Consider the following 17,152-nt stretch of genomic DNA (forward strand, 5'->3'; position numbering starts at 1 on the left):
TTACCAAATATATTTCCATATAGGCCCCTGCTTATATAGTCCCTCAACTAGCTGCTAGTTCTGATGCAGATTTTTAGCAATTTAATAATAACTTAGTATTTAACGAGTATTTAGTAGAAATTTGGTATTTGGTATCTGCTGTCTATCTGGACATGTTAGTCACAAAGGATTTATCCAGTGAAGAGAACCATGGTATAAACTCTGTCATCACTGAAAACAGAAACTGATTTGCTGCCAACATCAATGCTTCATATTTGCACAAGGTACTGTGCTGTGTATTTAAAAATAATTAAATAATTAAATAAGCAATGGAACTATTTGACAAGAACTACAGAGGGGTGAGATATTTAATAAAATACTTCTAGGGCTTTCATCTCAAAAAACTAATTTAAAAGGTTGCTTATAAATAATAAAAAATTCTGTGTTTCTTTGAAAAATCAAAATACCCAAACCTCAGGCAATGCAGTTCTTCACTAACAGTACAACCACCTTTCTCAGAACATGTTAAACCTGTAAATCCCAGTTCCATATTGGCAGGTAGGACTCACTCTGCAAACTAGACCTAACTAGGAACATTTTGCTAAGCACATTCGAAAGGGCTGTAATTCCTCCCCCTTAAAAAATGGTCTGAGAATTCTGTACTTTCTGAAGTGGTGAAATTAAACAGTTTGAAAATAATATGCTTCAGGCTTACAGGAGTCCTCAAACACTACTACAGATACAGCAGCATTTATAATTACTAGGTTGAAATTATCATCAATCTGACTTCGACACAGTGCTAGCTTTTTCCCTTAGAAATAAATTTAACATCATTTCACTCTGTCACTAACCAGGATTATTTGGTTCTGATATAGTCACTATCACTGAAGCACATTAACAAGCTGAGCACTTTTCTAAAATAAAACTGTAGGACGTCAATGCAAATCAACAGTAAAAATCTATTTTAGAACGATGTAAGAAGTAGAATAACTTAGTTATAGAGCATCTGAATGAGTAAAAGAAATATTGTCTTGCGGCCCACTTCTGTAAACTAAAGCAGTTTGCCTGTTCACCATTGATAGAAAAAAAAACTGCTATTTTTTGGCAAAAACCCCCCAACATTTAACTTATTTTTGATAAGCAGATTTTGAAAATAGCAAAATACAAAGGAAGGCTTTTCTGAATCATGTAGGATATAAATATTTTTGGCAGCTGAAATTCTTTTTATTTTGTAATTAATAATCCTGAGGTAGAAGGGCTAGTTCAGAGTTATTAAAAGAGAAGTGTCCATCTTACAGCATTTCCCTACAGCTGTACTGTGACCATTCTTTATGCTCTATTCTCTTGACAGGATTGATTTTCCTTGGACATCAGTGATTAATGGAAATTCCAGATCACTTCAGTAAAATGCAGTCTCACAAGGAAGAACCTGCAACAACTCAGAGATCCCAGTCTTGAAAAGGATCCAAACCCAGTGAGCAACTGCATCTTCCATAAGTGAAACCTGTCCATCTTCTAAAATCTAAATGGGGAGGAGATGGCCACAGTAACAGAAAACTGCTGTAACAGCAACCCAGGAAAAGCGATGGCTAAGGTAATACACCTTTGGGAAAAGCTTTTAAAAAGTACTTTGACTCTTTTTTAATAATGTTTCTATCAGATAGATTTACTAGATTTTAGAAGTCTGTTTTACTCAAGCTTCCTCCTGATCACCACTGTACATTTGCAAAGTATATTATCATCCAGGGAAAGTCTTCTATAAACCATCATTAATTTCAAAGGAAAAGGGAAAAATACAGCAAAGGCTTCAAAGATGTGAGTGAATTATTTCATTCACAAGTGCAGCATGTGCTGTCTCTTCTGTAATGACACAGTACAGAAAACAAGAGGTAATTAATGCAATTCCTTTGCCAAATGAGTGGGATCTTATAAAGAATTGGCACATAATTCTGATTTGAGCTTCCTTGTTTTAAACAAAACCAAACCTAATACAGAACAATATAATGTACTAACACAGGCCTTTACCATATTTTTCTTTTTCCCCCAATACAAGTGTCTGCAAAGTGCTGGGCCTGTAATCAAAGGACACTCAGTGCCCAACCCAGCACTGTTGATGCAGCCAGACATTTCTGTGTACTACAGAACAGTCATGAAAGTGAACCAAAGAAGAACATTTGGTCTTTTGTTGTCTTACATACCAAGACAGAAAAGCATGGCTCTTCCTCTGTTCTGCCCAATGAACAAATGTGGGTTTAATCACATACACAAGAAAATGCTCACAAGTTTCAAACTATGACTTTGATATTTAGGAGTAAAATTACTTTCTCAAAGAAAGTAATTTTCATCTAATTATCTTGAAACTGTCCAAAAAAAGGAAGATAGGTAAGGAATTGGATAAAGACACCAAATACAGTTTCCTTTGGAGTTAATTTCTTCAGCTGGAGAGAAACCTAAGATAATATTCATAAACAAAACACTCATGGCAAGATAAGAAAAGAAGCCTCAGGGTCCAATATCAGAAAGTTATAGGAGATTCTTCAATAAATAGATATTATAGAGCAGTGTAAATTCAGATGCCTCCTCCTCTGTCTTGCTGAACTCAAAGCTGCAAATCAACTGAATATACAAGGTTAGCAAACAGCAGAATTAGGTAAAATAGAAGCAGAAAATGCTATACAAAAGCCCAGAAGGACACTTTAAAGGCTGTAACTTTAATCTGGCCACTAACCTACTATCCAGCTCCCCTGCCTCCCTCCCAACTCAAATCACCTCATAAATACCTAAAGCAGATTACCCTTCCTTCTGAGGAGCATGAGAGCTCTGACAAGATGTGTGAAATGCAGATCCAGGGAACACAGATCTGGGACAACTCTTCAGGACACATTTTGAAAGGATGCCCATGGCATGGAGGTGGTGGTAATTCACATCCAGAGAGAACAGGAATGTTTCTAATGCCATCTGGCCCTTGGTTACCAGCACCTATCCTCATACAGGATAATGTGCACAGAGTACAAAGGGATCTCTTTTGCACATCTGGGTGTTACACCAGGAGCAGAGGGTGGAGGGACAGAGATGAAATCTGTGCTTCTGATGTGAAAGTAAGATGCACAGTGCTGGCATCTGGCAGCCATAAAACACACATGAGGTAGAGCTGGGCCTCTGGGCTGTTGCCAGCCAGGGTGCCTGCAAGGATAACAAGAGCTTGTAACCCATGCAGAAGGGTCAGGATGGCAGAACACAATAATGGCCCAAGCTGGTACTGCAACTGCAAATTCCCTAGCTTCCCAGAGTTTCACTAAGAGTCTACCCAACATCCTAAATTAATTTTAAACCCACAGGCATTCAAAGTTCATCACAAATTACCAGCCCATAAAACATCCAGACATAACTCCACTGATTTTCAATGGGAGGTGTAAGCCCCTAAATACTTCAATAGTTCTGACCAAATATTTTCCTTTTTTCCCCCCTTAAAAACCCCAAGTTGTGTCATCCCTTTGAGTCTCTCTTGCTCATGGCTTTTTTCAGTCCTATATTTCACTGTAATTTCTTGAGAGCATCACAACCTGCAGTGGCCAGGCAGCACTGGAGGTTTCTGAGGTTTCAGAGATAGTGCTGGTGTCTCTGGAGCAGGTAGTACTCACTTCAACAACTGCTCTTCAGCCTACTCACACGTTACCAGCTCCATTTACAGGCACAAACTCCTCTAATGCCAGTCACAAGACAAGACAAGATTACAGATCCTGAATGAATCCATGGCTAAACTCAGTATTAAGGAAATTTCATCAGGCAGTTTCACTTACAGACTTTCTTGCAATGCCTATGACCTATCTGAGTTTCTAAAAAGTGAGTTTTTAATTATGAGCAGAGAAACAATAGCTCACTTCAGCATGCAAAAGAATAGACCCATTATTTTTCCATGCTCTGTAATTTAAAAATAGGTCAACTCATTAACTTTAAAGCTTTCAAAAATACTAAAACTGAAATACAGGACTCAGTTTATTTTTGTTTTTTAAGCCAGACCCAGAGACTGAAGAGTTTTAGACCAATGACTACTCTAAGATGATGAAAGAGGATAGTTTTTGAACTATGAATCTAATATAGCCAGAACAGATTGATTTCATAGTAAATTTTTAAACAGAAAGTAAATTTTTAAACATCGACTAAATTTGAAGCATTTAAATAAGACCAGAGCATTAACTGCACACCAATTCAGAAGTGCTGCAGGGCCTATAATCTGTCACTCTGCACATATAGATCAAGATGACTTTTCTCACATTTTTCTACTGTGTGCATGGTCACAATGCAAACAGGGGCCAAAGTGCACCTGAACAGCCAGTTGAGAGACTTCCTATATGTAATGTGAACCAGAGAGAATCAATACATACTGAAAAAAAAAAAATTGACTAGGAAAAGGCAATTTCTTAGTCTGTGCTTAAACCATAACCCTGAGGGCCAGAATTGATCTCTTGACATTCTGTAAGTTGACAACAATAGAATTATGGTTAGTGGGACATTGACTCCCAGAGCTTCCCAAGCACCTTCTGCATGACCTGGGGAACACCTGGTGTGCATTCAATATGAAACAGAAGTTCAGCAGTGCCAGCACCCAACAGGCTGCAGGGCTGTGTTCTCTATCCCCAGACTAAAGTTCAGGTTCCTGCTGCCCAAACAAAACTGGAGAAGAACTGCTGGTTTAAGATCTTGGTAGGTAAGTCAGACCAAAACCCAACTACTCTGAGCCATCTCGTACTTCCAGTCACTTCAGCTGAAAATAATTTGATTTTAAAATTGAATTTAAGCAAGTTGTTAGTAATCACTTTTCAAGTATTTATTTTATTGGGGGAGGGAGGAGAGGAAAATCAAGCTATTTAGCTTTCCAAGTATTTAACATAAAACCCAGAAGAGCTCCATCTGGCAACCAGCAGGATTTCTAAATAATCTAAATAGTATCTACATAAGAACCAGGCTGTCTATGGAGTGAGACAACTTCAACTTTTACAGCCACAAGAAGTCTTTATTAACATAAAAGGAAATTATAAAGAATTACGTTAGAACAGGAACAAGAGCCTGGCAAGCTGACAAAGGACCCCAGGAATCTCTGCATTAATCTTGAAATGCTGCTTTTGACTTGTTGGAATATAGCATCATACTCTGCATGGTTTTAAAAAAACAAAATGAAAAACCCTCTTGGGTTCAAAGGACTCAAGTACAATAAAACCAGCTCTAGGAAAATATTCAGATTAATGAAAATCAATATGTAATTCCTTACTTTGCAACACAAAAAACAGCCCTTAATATTTGAACATACTTTGGAAAACATCAGTATTTAATTAAAGTCATGGAAAAAGCCCTTCATGTCCATAGATGCCTGTCTTCATTAAGATGGTTCTGAGTACTGCTGCTAATTATGTAAATTAAATACACTTTTGAACTAGTTTTACATATAGAAAATATGGTAATTCTAATTCCCAAGCAAGTAAACACCTCAGAGTATACAGAATTTAATTTTCTCAGTTACTCATATGTGAGATCTGGCCTCGCACTTCATACCTAGCCCATCCACTTTTTGGATCATTTGTGAGTGATCCAAACCTTGTGGTGGTTTGGTGTCATATGGGAAATATTTAACTGGTCCTCAATGCCCCTGTCAAGTTGGCATTGGGATTTTCTGTCAGTTTCTTGGCAAAAAATCAGAAGTGAAACAGTGGGCCCAAAAAAACATGTTATGGTGATCCTGTGAGGATAGGGCAGCCTTGAAGCTCTGCGTTTTCCGCTATCCCTAGGCTACAGGAAGAGAATTTCTATCTTTATCATTGCCCATCTGGCACCTTTCACAGGCAGCAAGAACAAAGAAATAAAATGTACTGGCCCCTACCATCTGCTTCTGCTTGTGAAGTCTGGAGAGAGCCCGATAGGGAAGAAAGCAAAGAAAGATAAAACCCAACCCCTTCGTTTCCCACCAAACTGTTCTGGCAGGTACATGTTGTGCCTGAACTTCTTACATATCTTAGGGCCACCCTAGAGACCTCTGCTTCCCTACAGCAGCACAGCTGCTGAACACAGAGCATCCCAAACACTCCCAGCCCCAGTGCTCCCTCCCAGCCTTCTGACAGCCCTGGAAGAAAGGCTGTGCTGTCTGAGATTGGCCTTATTGGATCAGCCGCTGTTTTATCTAGAATAGGAAAATTCCTGTGGGTTTAATAAGAGGTATTGCCCTACAGATTTTCCCTGGTCCCACCTCCTTTCCCATCAGCCACATCCCCTGTTACTGCAAGGCTGCATACACCATGTGTTGGCTGGACCCCTTCTGTCTCTGACAGAAGTTTGGCCAAAAAGAGCAGATTTTCTGCTACTTTGATCATTTCCTGTGGTAAAAAGTGAAGGGAATTATCTGACCCAGGGTCTTTTTTTTTTCTTTCTTAGTTTTGAAAAATAACATGACTTTACATTTGCAAGTTCCCTTAAATAGTGTACTTGCTTTCCAATAGCATTTTGCTGCTGGTTTACTGGTTGCCTTACAGAACTTACTTTTTTTAGAATCAGAAAACACATTGCTCTGATCTCAAACTCAAACTCAGCTGCTGTATTATTACATCACTAATGACCTTCCCCATGCTGAAGAAACAACCACAAGATAGCATCAAATTTACAGACAATACAAAGGTGGCAGCTTCTTCCCTGTTAAAAAATCATTACATTTAAAAAGCAAGCTTACTTCTCTTGTGGTGGGGAGAGCGTTGTTTTTGGCTACAAATGTGCATTGCATAATGTCTTTAGAAATAAGTTAACCATTTTATTAAATGCACTATTAATCTATGACATATGTGATAGAAGCACCCTAAAACTTTTTTTTTCCTTCAAGACTCCACATCAGAAAACATCTCATGCTTGTGCAAGCCCACGATGCAATAGTCACAGTACCTGCTAACTTAAATGGTGTGGAAGATTTGGGAGCAGGGGCCTAAGTATGGTGCCAAGTGACAACCACTGACCTTGATGGGCCTTGCAAGTGCACCCTGAAAACTCGTCCATTTTGTATTTCTTCTGGCCCAGAGACTACAAAGTAAGCAAACAACATCAATCTACCTACTGAAATAATGTCTTGTGTCAGAATTAATATTCTATAGGAAGAAATTCCAAATAAATTATCACAATATACATTAAGTCTATAAATGTGGCACTGCAGCATTTAAAAGACACATTTATTCACACTTAGTAGTGGGACCCCACTTTTTTCAGCTCAGAAAAATGCCACAATGTGCAAGTTGTGCTTGTGGGCATCAAAACTCTTTGTTTTTTTCAACTGTGCTGTGTTAATTACCTGAGTAGCACAGATTTTGACAGATACAGTGTTGAGCTGAGGCCAGGGTGCAGTGTGTGCCTCCCTTTGTGCGAGCTGTACTCTCAAAAGAAATGATTGAACACTTTGAACTGTTAAAATTACTATTGTTTTAAAACATTACAGGAAGTTACTTTGGTAAATTTACTATATGTGTATATGTATTTTTTTTATCAGCCTGTTAAAAAATCATGGCCTGGCTACATTTTCCACTTTATTTATAAAACTGAATCTTTCCTGAACTCACACAGCTCAAAAGCAAAGGGACACCTAAGGCAGTCAGGTTTCTTTCAGTATTAAAAAAAGAAGAAGATACATACTTATTTATATATGTATGCATATATCTCACTTAAAAATATAATAAGAAAGGGGAGGAAGAATCTACAGTAACCTTGTTAAAACAAAAATTGCACTAAACCACTTCAAACAAGATCTTACCACAACAAAAATCAGCATTATCATCATTAATAATACAGTGCCTCTCATATGCAGAGGTAATGAGGAGGCTGTACTGTGATCCGTATAATCTCAATAATGTACAAATTAATCAAAAATGATCCAATTAGTTCAGCAGCACCAAAAACTAGTAAGTAGAAACATCAAAAGAGCCAGTGGGACATTACTTTTTTTTTTTTGCCAGACATGCTTCAGAGCTGCCCTTCAGAATTCTCTGGTTTGCATCTGGCAGGAGGAGGCCTCACCACGGAGGTGACAGTACCTGCAGAGACCTGGAGCTAAAGGATGCTCGCAGTACCTGAGCCCTGCGGCTGGCCAGCAGCATCCCTGCACGTCCCGCACGAATCCTGCCCCACCGGGACCGCGCACAGGAAGGGTGGGGCGGCTTCCTCACCTCCTGTCTGCGGCAGGAGATAGCACATCCTGAACACTGCCCCTTTTCCTCCTTCCCCGGAGCCTCGGCGGAAAAGAAAAGGAGGAACAGTCGCTTGGGAGGTGCCTCAGCTCCCACGGAGACACGCAAGGGAGGGAGACCCAAAGGACAGCCGAGCAGAGACTGCGCCCAGCACAGAGCCACGGGACCTCCTGGAGATGGCCTTGGCCTCCTGCGAGTCCCTCCCGACTCCTACAGCTGCTCCTGCCCTGCTGATGGGAAAAGGTCTGTGTGTGCACACCTGAGAGCCTCTCAGCAAATACCTGTGGAGGCATCCCAGTCAAAGTTAGAACACTGTGTGCATAGATTTCTTTGTTAAAGAACACCGAGAGGACTTCTATACTCCACCACATAGCTGTGGGCAGCCGTGCCTCTGCAGCACACACTGCATGGCAAGAACATCACACCCTGCAGGAGAGCAGCCTGGGCTGATTGTGGGAAAGAATTGTTCATACAATTCACTGAAGTCAGAAAAGTTCCATTTAAATATAAACAAAACTTAACACAGAGGTCCACTGTACTTAAGGAATTATTTCTCTCTAACCTTGAAGTTACGGATATAGTTTTTATCTCCTCCAACAGATGTGCCTGTCCACTACCCAGTAATGGTTCACTCCACTTAAGTAATAGCATCATATGCAAGAGAAACAATAATGCTATAAAACAAAGACTACTCCAGGTCCATTCCATACCCAAAGCCCAAAGGTTTCCTTCTTCAAAGGAATAAACAGGACAGTATTGGTTGAGGTTTAAGCCACAGTAACATTTTAAGGTGCCAATAGCTTTCAACATGGTTCGATCTGCAGACCTATTAAAAAACCCAATTATGCAATGGAGCAGGACAGAGAAACAAAACCTCCTTTCCAGAAGACTTGCTCTTCTATTTGACAGAACATATAGAAGGCAACAGATCTCACAGAGCCACAAAGACCAGGCTGACAACATTCATCACTGCAGCTCTGGGAACTACTGCAGTATGCACTAAGCTGCACTCACACCTCCCAAGGAATTCAGCTGGAGGTCAGCTGCACCTCAAAAGCTAGCCATGGTCTCCTGTAATCTGCAGCATCAAACTCAAACTGCTGTGATACAAATCTCTACTAAGGAGCTCCAACACAAACCTCTGAGGAATTAAAGTACCCACTCCAGCAAACCTTCACAATCCCAAGAAGACATATGGCACATGCCAGGCTAACCAGCAAAGTTTTCTAAGAAATCTATGATTTTCTTAGAAATCTATAGAAACTCATAGATTTAACACACAGATGGCCCACAACACCTGCAAGAATTAAAATACAAAACCTTCTCAAAAGGTAACACCAAATGCTGATAAAGACAAAGCCAGGCTGTGCCCTGCTGCAGCAATCACCAGTGCTCTGCAGAGCAGTCCCAGTGCACAGCAATGCCAGTGTGTGCAGCACTGCCCAGCTGCCCACAGATACAACTGGAGCAGCTCTGTGTGCTAGGAGTAGTACTGGGAGAGGGACAGTACTAATGAAAATAAAAGAACTGAATTGAAGCCTGCATGCTGCTGTCTAGAACTTACAGTTACGTTTGTACCACCCATTCCCTGGGGGAAATGACATACAATACAAACAGGCCTAGTCGTTCAATTATTCAAGTATTAAAAGATTCACAGAAAAGCATCTGAGAAACATAACATTTTAATAGATGAAATAAATACTCCAGTACATGCAAGATAAAAACTGACATTGGAAAAAAATTAAAAATCACTTTTGTTATAGTGTAATTTTGTTTGTTTGTTTAAACACTCACAGTAGCTTTTCCCCCAGTTTGGAAATCAACACATGGAAAACATAATCACAACCTCCAGTCCTTCCACTCCTACACACCAAATGCACTTCTAACCTAACACTTGATGCAAAATAAAAAAAGTCATACAAAACAAAAACAAACAAAATAGTAGCTACATCCATCATCTATGTGTTGTTGGGTTTTTTCATTTTTTTAAATGAGTTAGAACTGAGGTAACCTTTTTCCTGCACAACCGAACAGCAAAATTTAGAAGGGAAATTTCGGAAGACAAGACAAGACAAACTTTAAAAACCGCACCCAGCGCGATTAAAGCTCTTTTTTTTTCTCCTTTTTCTAAGATACCCCCACCTCCCCAAATATAAAAAAACTTTGAAATAGTTTTACCACTTGTGTGAAGACCTTGTTGAATAAAGGAAAATTTATCTGCAGATACTTGCTTAACTTTAAAGTAAAATAAAAAGAAGCCAAAACTGGCTACCTTTATTAGTACATATAGTTTGAATACGTTCTGCTTCTTCACCACATGAAATCAAAGGATTGGGCTCATCCAAGCAAACTCTTTGGTATACAAAAAAGGGGTGAGGAGGTGGGATATTATTTTCCTTTAGCAATGACTGGGATCTAAACAGAAGATGTGGGGGTTAATTCACAGAATTGGAGTTCACTGGCGGTAAAGTCCTGGGTGAAGATCTTTCTCTTAGTGCCTGAGATAGCAGGTTGCAACCATCCGAGACGGCGCAAGCTGAGTTCCTCAACCGTTCCCTGTAATCGCTCATTTTGGTGCTACTTTCGGGGTGTTGGGCTATATCCCTGAGGCATTGGGTCAGGAGCACACAAGCAGATACCACACTCATGGCTCCTCCTAGGATGGCAGTTTGCACAGCTTTGCCCTCTGGATTAATGGTGGCAGCTTTACCCAAAAACTGGGGCTCAGTGGCAAAGCCCACCAGAGCGTAGACAGACTGCACCAAAGGTCCACTGAACAAGACGCACCGGTTCCTGGTCAGCTCGCTGGGCGAGGTCTTCACCTCCTTGACACAGGCCAAGAGGGCAGAGGCGCTGGTGCTCATACATTTGACACTGAGTTTGAACTGCTCCTTAGCAAATTTATCCTTGGATTTCTCACTGGCCAGCACGCAGGCGTCAGTCAGGAATTTCAAGTTCTTGGACATGTTCTGAGAAACCTCCAGCAGGAGCTGAGGGCTCATATCTGCCAAAGGGGTGGTCTTCAAGACCCCGCAGCCGTGCTCCACCTCATGCCTACATCGGGTCACCTTGTAGCGATCCACCAAGCCAGGCATGGCAGGCTGGGCCCCCGGAGTCTCCACTGCAGCCAGGTAGGCAGCGTGGGCAGAGCACTCGGTCAGGGAGACCACCAGCTCCCCCATCTCCATCAGGCTTTCTCCCACCTCCCCGAAGCGTCCCATGTTGAGCTGGCTCTGGACGTCATGGGTCAAGATGGAGAGTCCTTTGGTCCTGGCAATGATCGTGTCCCTGCACTTCTCAAAGGACTCACCGAAGACAGACAGACTCTCGGTGTTCACCGGCCTGGTCTCGCTCGACAGCAGAAGCAGATCGGCCACCAGTTGCATCTTGATCTTGCAGTGGTCGCAGATAGAGATGAGCTTCTTCCTCTGCACGGAGCTGCTGCTGGGGATGCCGCCGCCGGAGACCTCGCTGCTGGACTTGCCGGAGCCACCGCTAGCCATAGCGCCGGGGGGGCACTCGCATGCCGCTCGCTACCCCGCTGCTGCCGCCTCCGCCGCCGCCCGAGCAGTCCCGACTGAGCCCGGCAGGATCGCTCTGCCTTTTCCGCAACATCATTCCATTAATCGCCGGGAGGCAAGAAAAGGCTCTGGGCGCCGGGGCTGCCGCTGCTCGGGGAGCGAGCTCGGCCGGGGCGCCCGCCCCGCTCCGGCGCCAGCCTCCGCTCCTACGGCGCTCCCGCGGCGGGGCGGCGCTCGCCGGGCGCCCCCGGGCCCCGGTCTGGCATCCTTTAGCTAAAAATACGTAGTTTTTTTGCTCCTTTCCTTCTCGCACGCTGGCTCGCCTTCCTTCCACCGTCTCGTCCGGCTCCCCGGCTGCGGGATCCTGCGCGAAGTTCCCTTTAGCAGCCGCGATACCTCAGGGACGCTCCGCCGCCGCGCGGAGTTGGGGCAGGGGCGCAGCCCTCCAAGTTGCTACCGCGCCCCCGGCGCCTCCGCTCGGGGAGCGCCCGCCGGGCGCAGCTCGCAGGGGCCGGAGGGGCGGCGGCTGCGCACCATGTGCCGCCCCCGGCGCCCGCCGCGGCCCCGGCTCGCAGGAAGCGCCGCGGAGGGTGTGGCCCGCCCGCCCCGCACGGCCCCGCCGCGCACCCGCGGGGAGCCGGCCCGGGAGGGGACGGGGGCACGGCGGGGAGCCGGGACGCGGGGGGAAGGAAAAAAAAATAAAAAAGAAGAAAGAGAGGAGGGGGTAAAAAAAAAAAAAAAAAAGCTCCACCGGATCCGGGTGCTGGGGCGGGCGGGCGGATCCGTTCCCCTTCCTTTGCCGCTGCCTCACTCCTTCCTGCCGCGATCATTCACGCGGCCGCTGCGCGCTCGCTCCCCGCCGCCGCCGTCCATCCCCTGCGCCCCGGGCCCTCCTCGCCGGCTCCCGCGGTGGCCGCCGCCGCACCAACTTAGGCTCTTCCCGCAAACAAGGGTGGTGGCCGCGGGCTGCAGCCGCGGATGCTGCGACCCGCCCGGCCTTGCGCTCCTACTGCCATCTTCCCTGGCTGAGCGGCCAACTCCCAGGGAGAAAAAAAAAAAAAAAAAGAAAAAGAGAAAAAAAAAAAAAAAAGAGGGGTAGGAAATCTTCGTTTAAATTCCCTTTCTCAGGCTTTCAGACAAACTACTGGGAAGCGGCGGCTCCGAGGGCGCTACCAGCCAGACGCTGCACGGCTCCGGGGGAGCTCCCCCGCCCCGCTGCCTTTGCTGTAACCTCACTTGAGCCTATCGAAATCTTTTGTGCGGTGTCACCGCCCTTCGTTTAAATCCTGCCCTCCCCCCGCCGCCGCTCCGCGCCCGCCGCCGCTCGCTCCTCCCAGGCGGAGGGGGCAGCAGCGCGGGCACCGCCCGCCGCTGCCCCGGCCCCGCCGCGCGGGGCTCCGGAGGGGCTCCGCGCACAAACAAACGGCGGGGCTGCCGGAGGGAGAGGCCGCTGGGAGGAAGGCGAGAGGCGGCCGGACGGCGGCCGCCGGGAGAGCGCGGCGGCGCCGCACGGAGCAGTCGGATCGCGGAGAGCGAGGAGCCGCCCCAGCGCCGGGGCAGAGGCGGCCCGGCTGCCGCTCCCCGCCCGGCCCCTGCCCCTGCCCCGGGCAGCCCGCCAGGTGAGTGCGGCGTCCCGCTCGGAGCTCCCGGCCCGCCGGGCAGCGCCCGTGCCGGGCTGTCCCGGTGCGGGTGGCAGAAGCCGCTCCTGTGCCAGCCGGCACCGGGTGGCGGGGCCCGAGGCGGCGCGGCTCGGAGCGCGGCCCGCCGGCCTCATCCCGCGGGGCTCCGGTGCCCGGCCCGGCTGGCCGTCGGGAGCGCTGAAAACGCGGGATGGGGGATTGCCGCAGCTTTCTTTACACAGAAACGCTGCTCTCAGTACAGGCCTTGACCCAGATTTTAACCAATGAAGACGAATTTGGTCTGTTGCTCTCCCGTTTCTTTCGCTGTTTTTGAACGCTGGTAACTGTTTATTAGACTTCAGCAGGGATAATGTAAACCTACTGACACTGCTGTGTACTGAAAGCTCTACAACGACTTCCTCTGATCTATTTCCATTCTGCAGCACACCGAGAACTTTTTGAGATGATTCTTGTCAAAAGCCAAGATGTTATGCTCAGTGAACCTGAGGCACACACCAGATTCTGTCCTGTTGCACAGTATCTGCATCAATATAATTCTTATTAATCAAAGCCCATGTTGAAACCACATCTTACATTTGTTACATATTTTGCTGTAGCTTAAGCTGCAGCTAAATAATAACATTATTTTGTTCCTTTTAATCAGAATTCTCTTTTTAAATCAGCCACCAAATTCTAGGCATTTACAATGCCTTTAGGAGGTTACAGAACTCCAGAAGTACATTTGTCCCAATTCACAGTTAACATCCTGCCACATTCCTACTGCTGCAGGGGTATAAGTGACCTTGAAATAAATGGAAATTGAACCAGATTCCTCAATTGCGGTTGCAGGTCAGCTACAACAACATCCTGGCACAAATAGAGCCCACCAAATGGATTCCGTACATTTAAAGAGCTTCAGACAAGTTTATTTACACATATTCTTAGCCATTAGCTAGAAGAATCTTTGGCCTTCTCCTTGTAGAGCAGGATGTGAGCAGGATGAAGACAGATGTGGAAGTGGGGGGTTAACAGGGTTTACGTATTTGGGGAGCAGGGGAAGCACTTGCCATAAAGCCAGGATTGAGGAAAGGGGTAGATACTGGTCTATGGGTGTGTCAAAAATAGGGCAGTTCTCCACCCATCCCTCCTCACAAAAACAGTGTGAGGGAAATTCTGTTTACTTGAGTCAGATCATAGCAGTTTCAAGGAAGGTCATGATTTGGGCCTAAACAATTTTGGCTTACTGCCAGCAACTTGTTTTCAAAAGTATAAATAGGAGTGATTTCAGAGTACTGTAAAAAATAAAAATCAATGGGCAGAAGAAGCCCGCTGAACTGTATTTCAAAGTATTTCTAGATACGTCCTTAAATGAGGTGAGATAGTATGCAGCACAAGGAATGTCTCTCATAAATATTAACCTAGTTTATCTTTAATGAGGATTGACTACATTTAATTAGGGTTTGAAAGATTTCATTTTAGAAAACGTAGGTCTCATCCCTGGCTAGAAGAGGTGTTACATGACCTAATAATCTTTTCCATTTTTAGATGCTGCTGCCTGCCATGATGCTCTGTGTGATTTGTGCCATTCCCCAAGGACAAAGGGGAGACATCCTTGGTTTGGACAGGTCCTGCAGTGCCTCCTCCACCAGTCTCCCTCCACAGAAATCCAGCTGGTCCTTGACCATGGCAGCTCCTGACCAGAGCTCTGAGTAACTGCTACAGTTGAAAGCAAACATTTTTCTAGCTCTTATAACCCATCCACAAGACTGATCCAGTTCTCATCTGCCTCGGTATTAGCCAGGGGGAAAACTGGTAATTTTTGTCCTATAGTAGGTGTTGCATGTGGACAGTGTCCAAGGAAGTCTTGCCAAATGCCATTGTCCTCCCATAGTAGCCCTGGGTGTTTAGTTTTTTCTGCATATTAAATGTTTGAGGAAGAGTGACTTGGCTTTTGCTTTTTGAAAAAATAATGTCGAAAATGCCACCTTCATTAGTCGTTTTTACCTATCAAGTGGCTTTTTCTGGAGCAGGTCCCTGTTTGATCCATCCTACAGACTGTAGGGTTGCTGCCCAGGTACACCTGTCCTGGCTGGATTCCCTCTGTCTGTGTTTCCCATGAACATGCAGTCTCATTGCAAAAGGCAGCCTTGGAGGTGGATTCTCTTGGGCTGGTAACCTGAGCAAGGTACGTGCTTTAAAGTGCCAGTGCATGCCTCTCTGTGATTGAGGAGGAGACTTGTACCCAGTGATATTTGGGTGGGTATTTCCTTCAAAAGTCTTTTGCACATCTCTTTCAAGGAGGATGTGTTCATACCCATTTATTTCAGTGCAAAGGTGATCCACAGGACTTGGGCAGCTCACTGAATTGGTATAAAAACTTGGACGATGTGAAAATCAGGTGGCCATGCTTGGCTTTAAAAAGATTTCACTGACAGAGTCTGAATGAATTAACTCTCTGGGGTTCGAACCAGCAGGCATTGTCAGATACAAGGGATTAAAAGGCTTTTTAATGTGGCTTAGTAGTGTACAGAAGATTGGCTTACTCGTATGAGCTCTTCTTTTGTCACATTGATCTTTATTTTGCATTGTGCTTAGTACAACAGAAACTGGAGGCTGAAATCTTCTCTCCTGAATCGTCTGAAAGGACTTGGCCCTTTTATTGCTTAGTAAAATAGTTTATTGTGAAGGAGGAATTGATTTTTGCTAGTGTAGCCACTGTTGAGTAATAGCTGAAGAATACCAAGTTGTAATAATTTCATGAGCACTGTATGTGGCCAGGTGGGTGAGATGAAGTTACTATATGGTGGGTTATACTACTTTATATTACTTTCCTGTATAGATGTATCGATCTAACCTAATAGGGAGCTAGCTGATGAAGGAATAAAAGGCAATTCAGAGGTTCCCCTGTGTCAGCTGTATGTGACTAAACCCATGAGGTGGTAATTATAGGAATGATAGCTCCAGTTCTGAGGGATGCAGCTGGTTTGTCAGGCTGTAAACTAAAAATCATAGGAGGATAAAGTTGGCAGGGACTGATGGAAGAAATACTTCAATACCGAGGCAGAGTTTGCAAAAGAGGGTGGATGAAGATGGGCCTTCCTCTCTGCAGCAGTCTAAGTCACACAGAAGGAAAGGCAAGTTTCCAAGAATGACCAGCTTATTGTTCTTAAGATCTATTTTGTCTTAAATGCTTTGGTGCTGAGTAAGTGTTTTGTGGTCAGTAGTTACAGCCATTACTTCATGAGAAACTAAAACTGTGAGGTCTGGGTCTGTCTCGGGTCTGCAGAGGTAGCCATGGTCGATGCACTGGGATGCAACCTGAGACCTGGTCTGCTTGTAGCCAAAAACACAGATCTGGAGGAGCAGTTAACTAGGCACTTGAGACAGCAAAGTGCAAACACAGTCACAAGTTTTGTTTCTTCTGTCCATAAATAAATAGGTTTTAGGATAGTGGGTGGGCTTTCACATACAGGTTTAATTAATCTGGTGTTTTGATGTGGTGGTTCGTGTTTGTTCTTTTTTTAATATGGCATAGTCAAAACCACAGTATCAAAGGTAAGAACAAATTTATTATGTAGACAACATTAATGTAAGTATCCCAGTAGCAGGATGCTGGCCAGTTCCTGTTTCTCAACTGAAAGGTAATACAGCAAAAGAGGTTTTTCTTTTGTTGTCCTTCTATTCATTATTTATTGCACTGTTTTCACCACTTGCTGTATATAATTGATTGGTTGTCCCCTGGTGTTACCACGGATATTTAATACATCCACATGGAAAAGAGACACATTTTTATGAAAAGGAAAATGCAGCTACAAAACCCCTC

The 17,152-nt window shown here is 44.6% G+C and overlaps 1 protein-coding gene across 1 annotated transcript; it reads right to left on the bottom strand.

Annotated features, from left to right (window-relative positions):
• Positions 1-9,853: 9,853 nt before the first annotated feature.
• TLNRD1 (talin rod domain containing 1) lies at positions 9,854-11,806 on the bottom strand. Its single transcript, XM_038146814.1, has one exon. It carries the CDS (start codon positions 11,690-11,692, stop codon positions 10,625-10,627), a length of 1,068 nt encoding a protein of 355 aa, XP_038002742.1. The 5' UTR covers positions 11,693-11,806; the 3' UTR covers positions 9,854-10,624.
• Positions 11,807-17,152: the final 5,346 nt, after the last annotated feature.

Source organism: Motacilla alba, chromosome 10 (genome assembly GCF_015832195.1).
Source record: "Motacilla alba alba isolate MOTALB_02 chromosome 10, Motacilla_alba_V1.0_pri, whole genome shotgun sequence".
Taxonomy (NCBI): Eukaryota; Metazoa; Chordata; class Aves; order Passeriformes; family Motacillidae; genus Motacilla; species Motacilla alba.

Bases quoted from the DNA above. Each gene is read 5' to 3' on its own strand.
- TLNRD1 (XM_038146814.1), bottom strand. From the start codon at position 11,692: ATGGCTAGCGGTGGCTCCGGCAAGTCCAGCAGCGAGGTCTCCGGCGGC.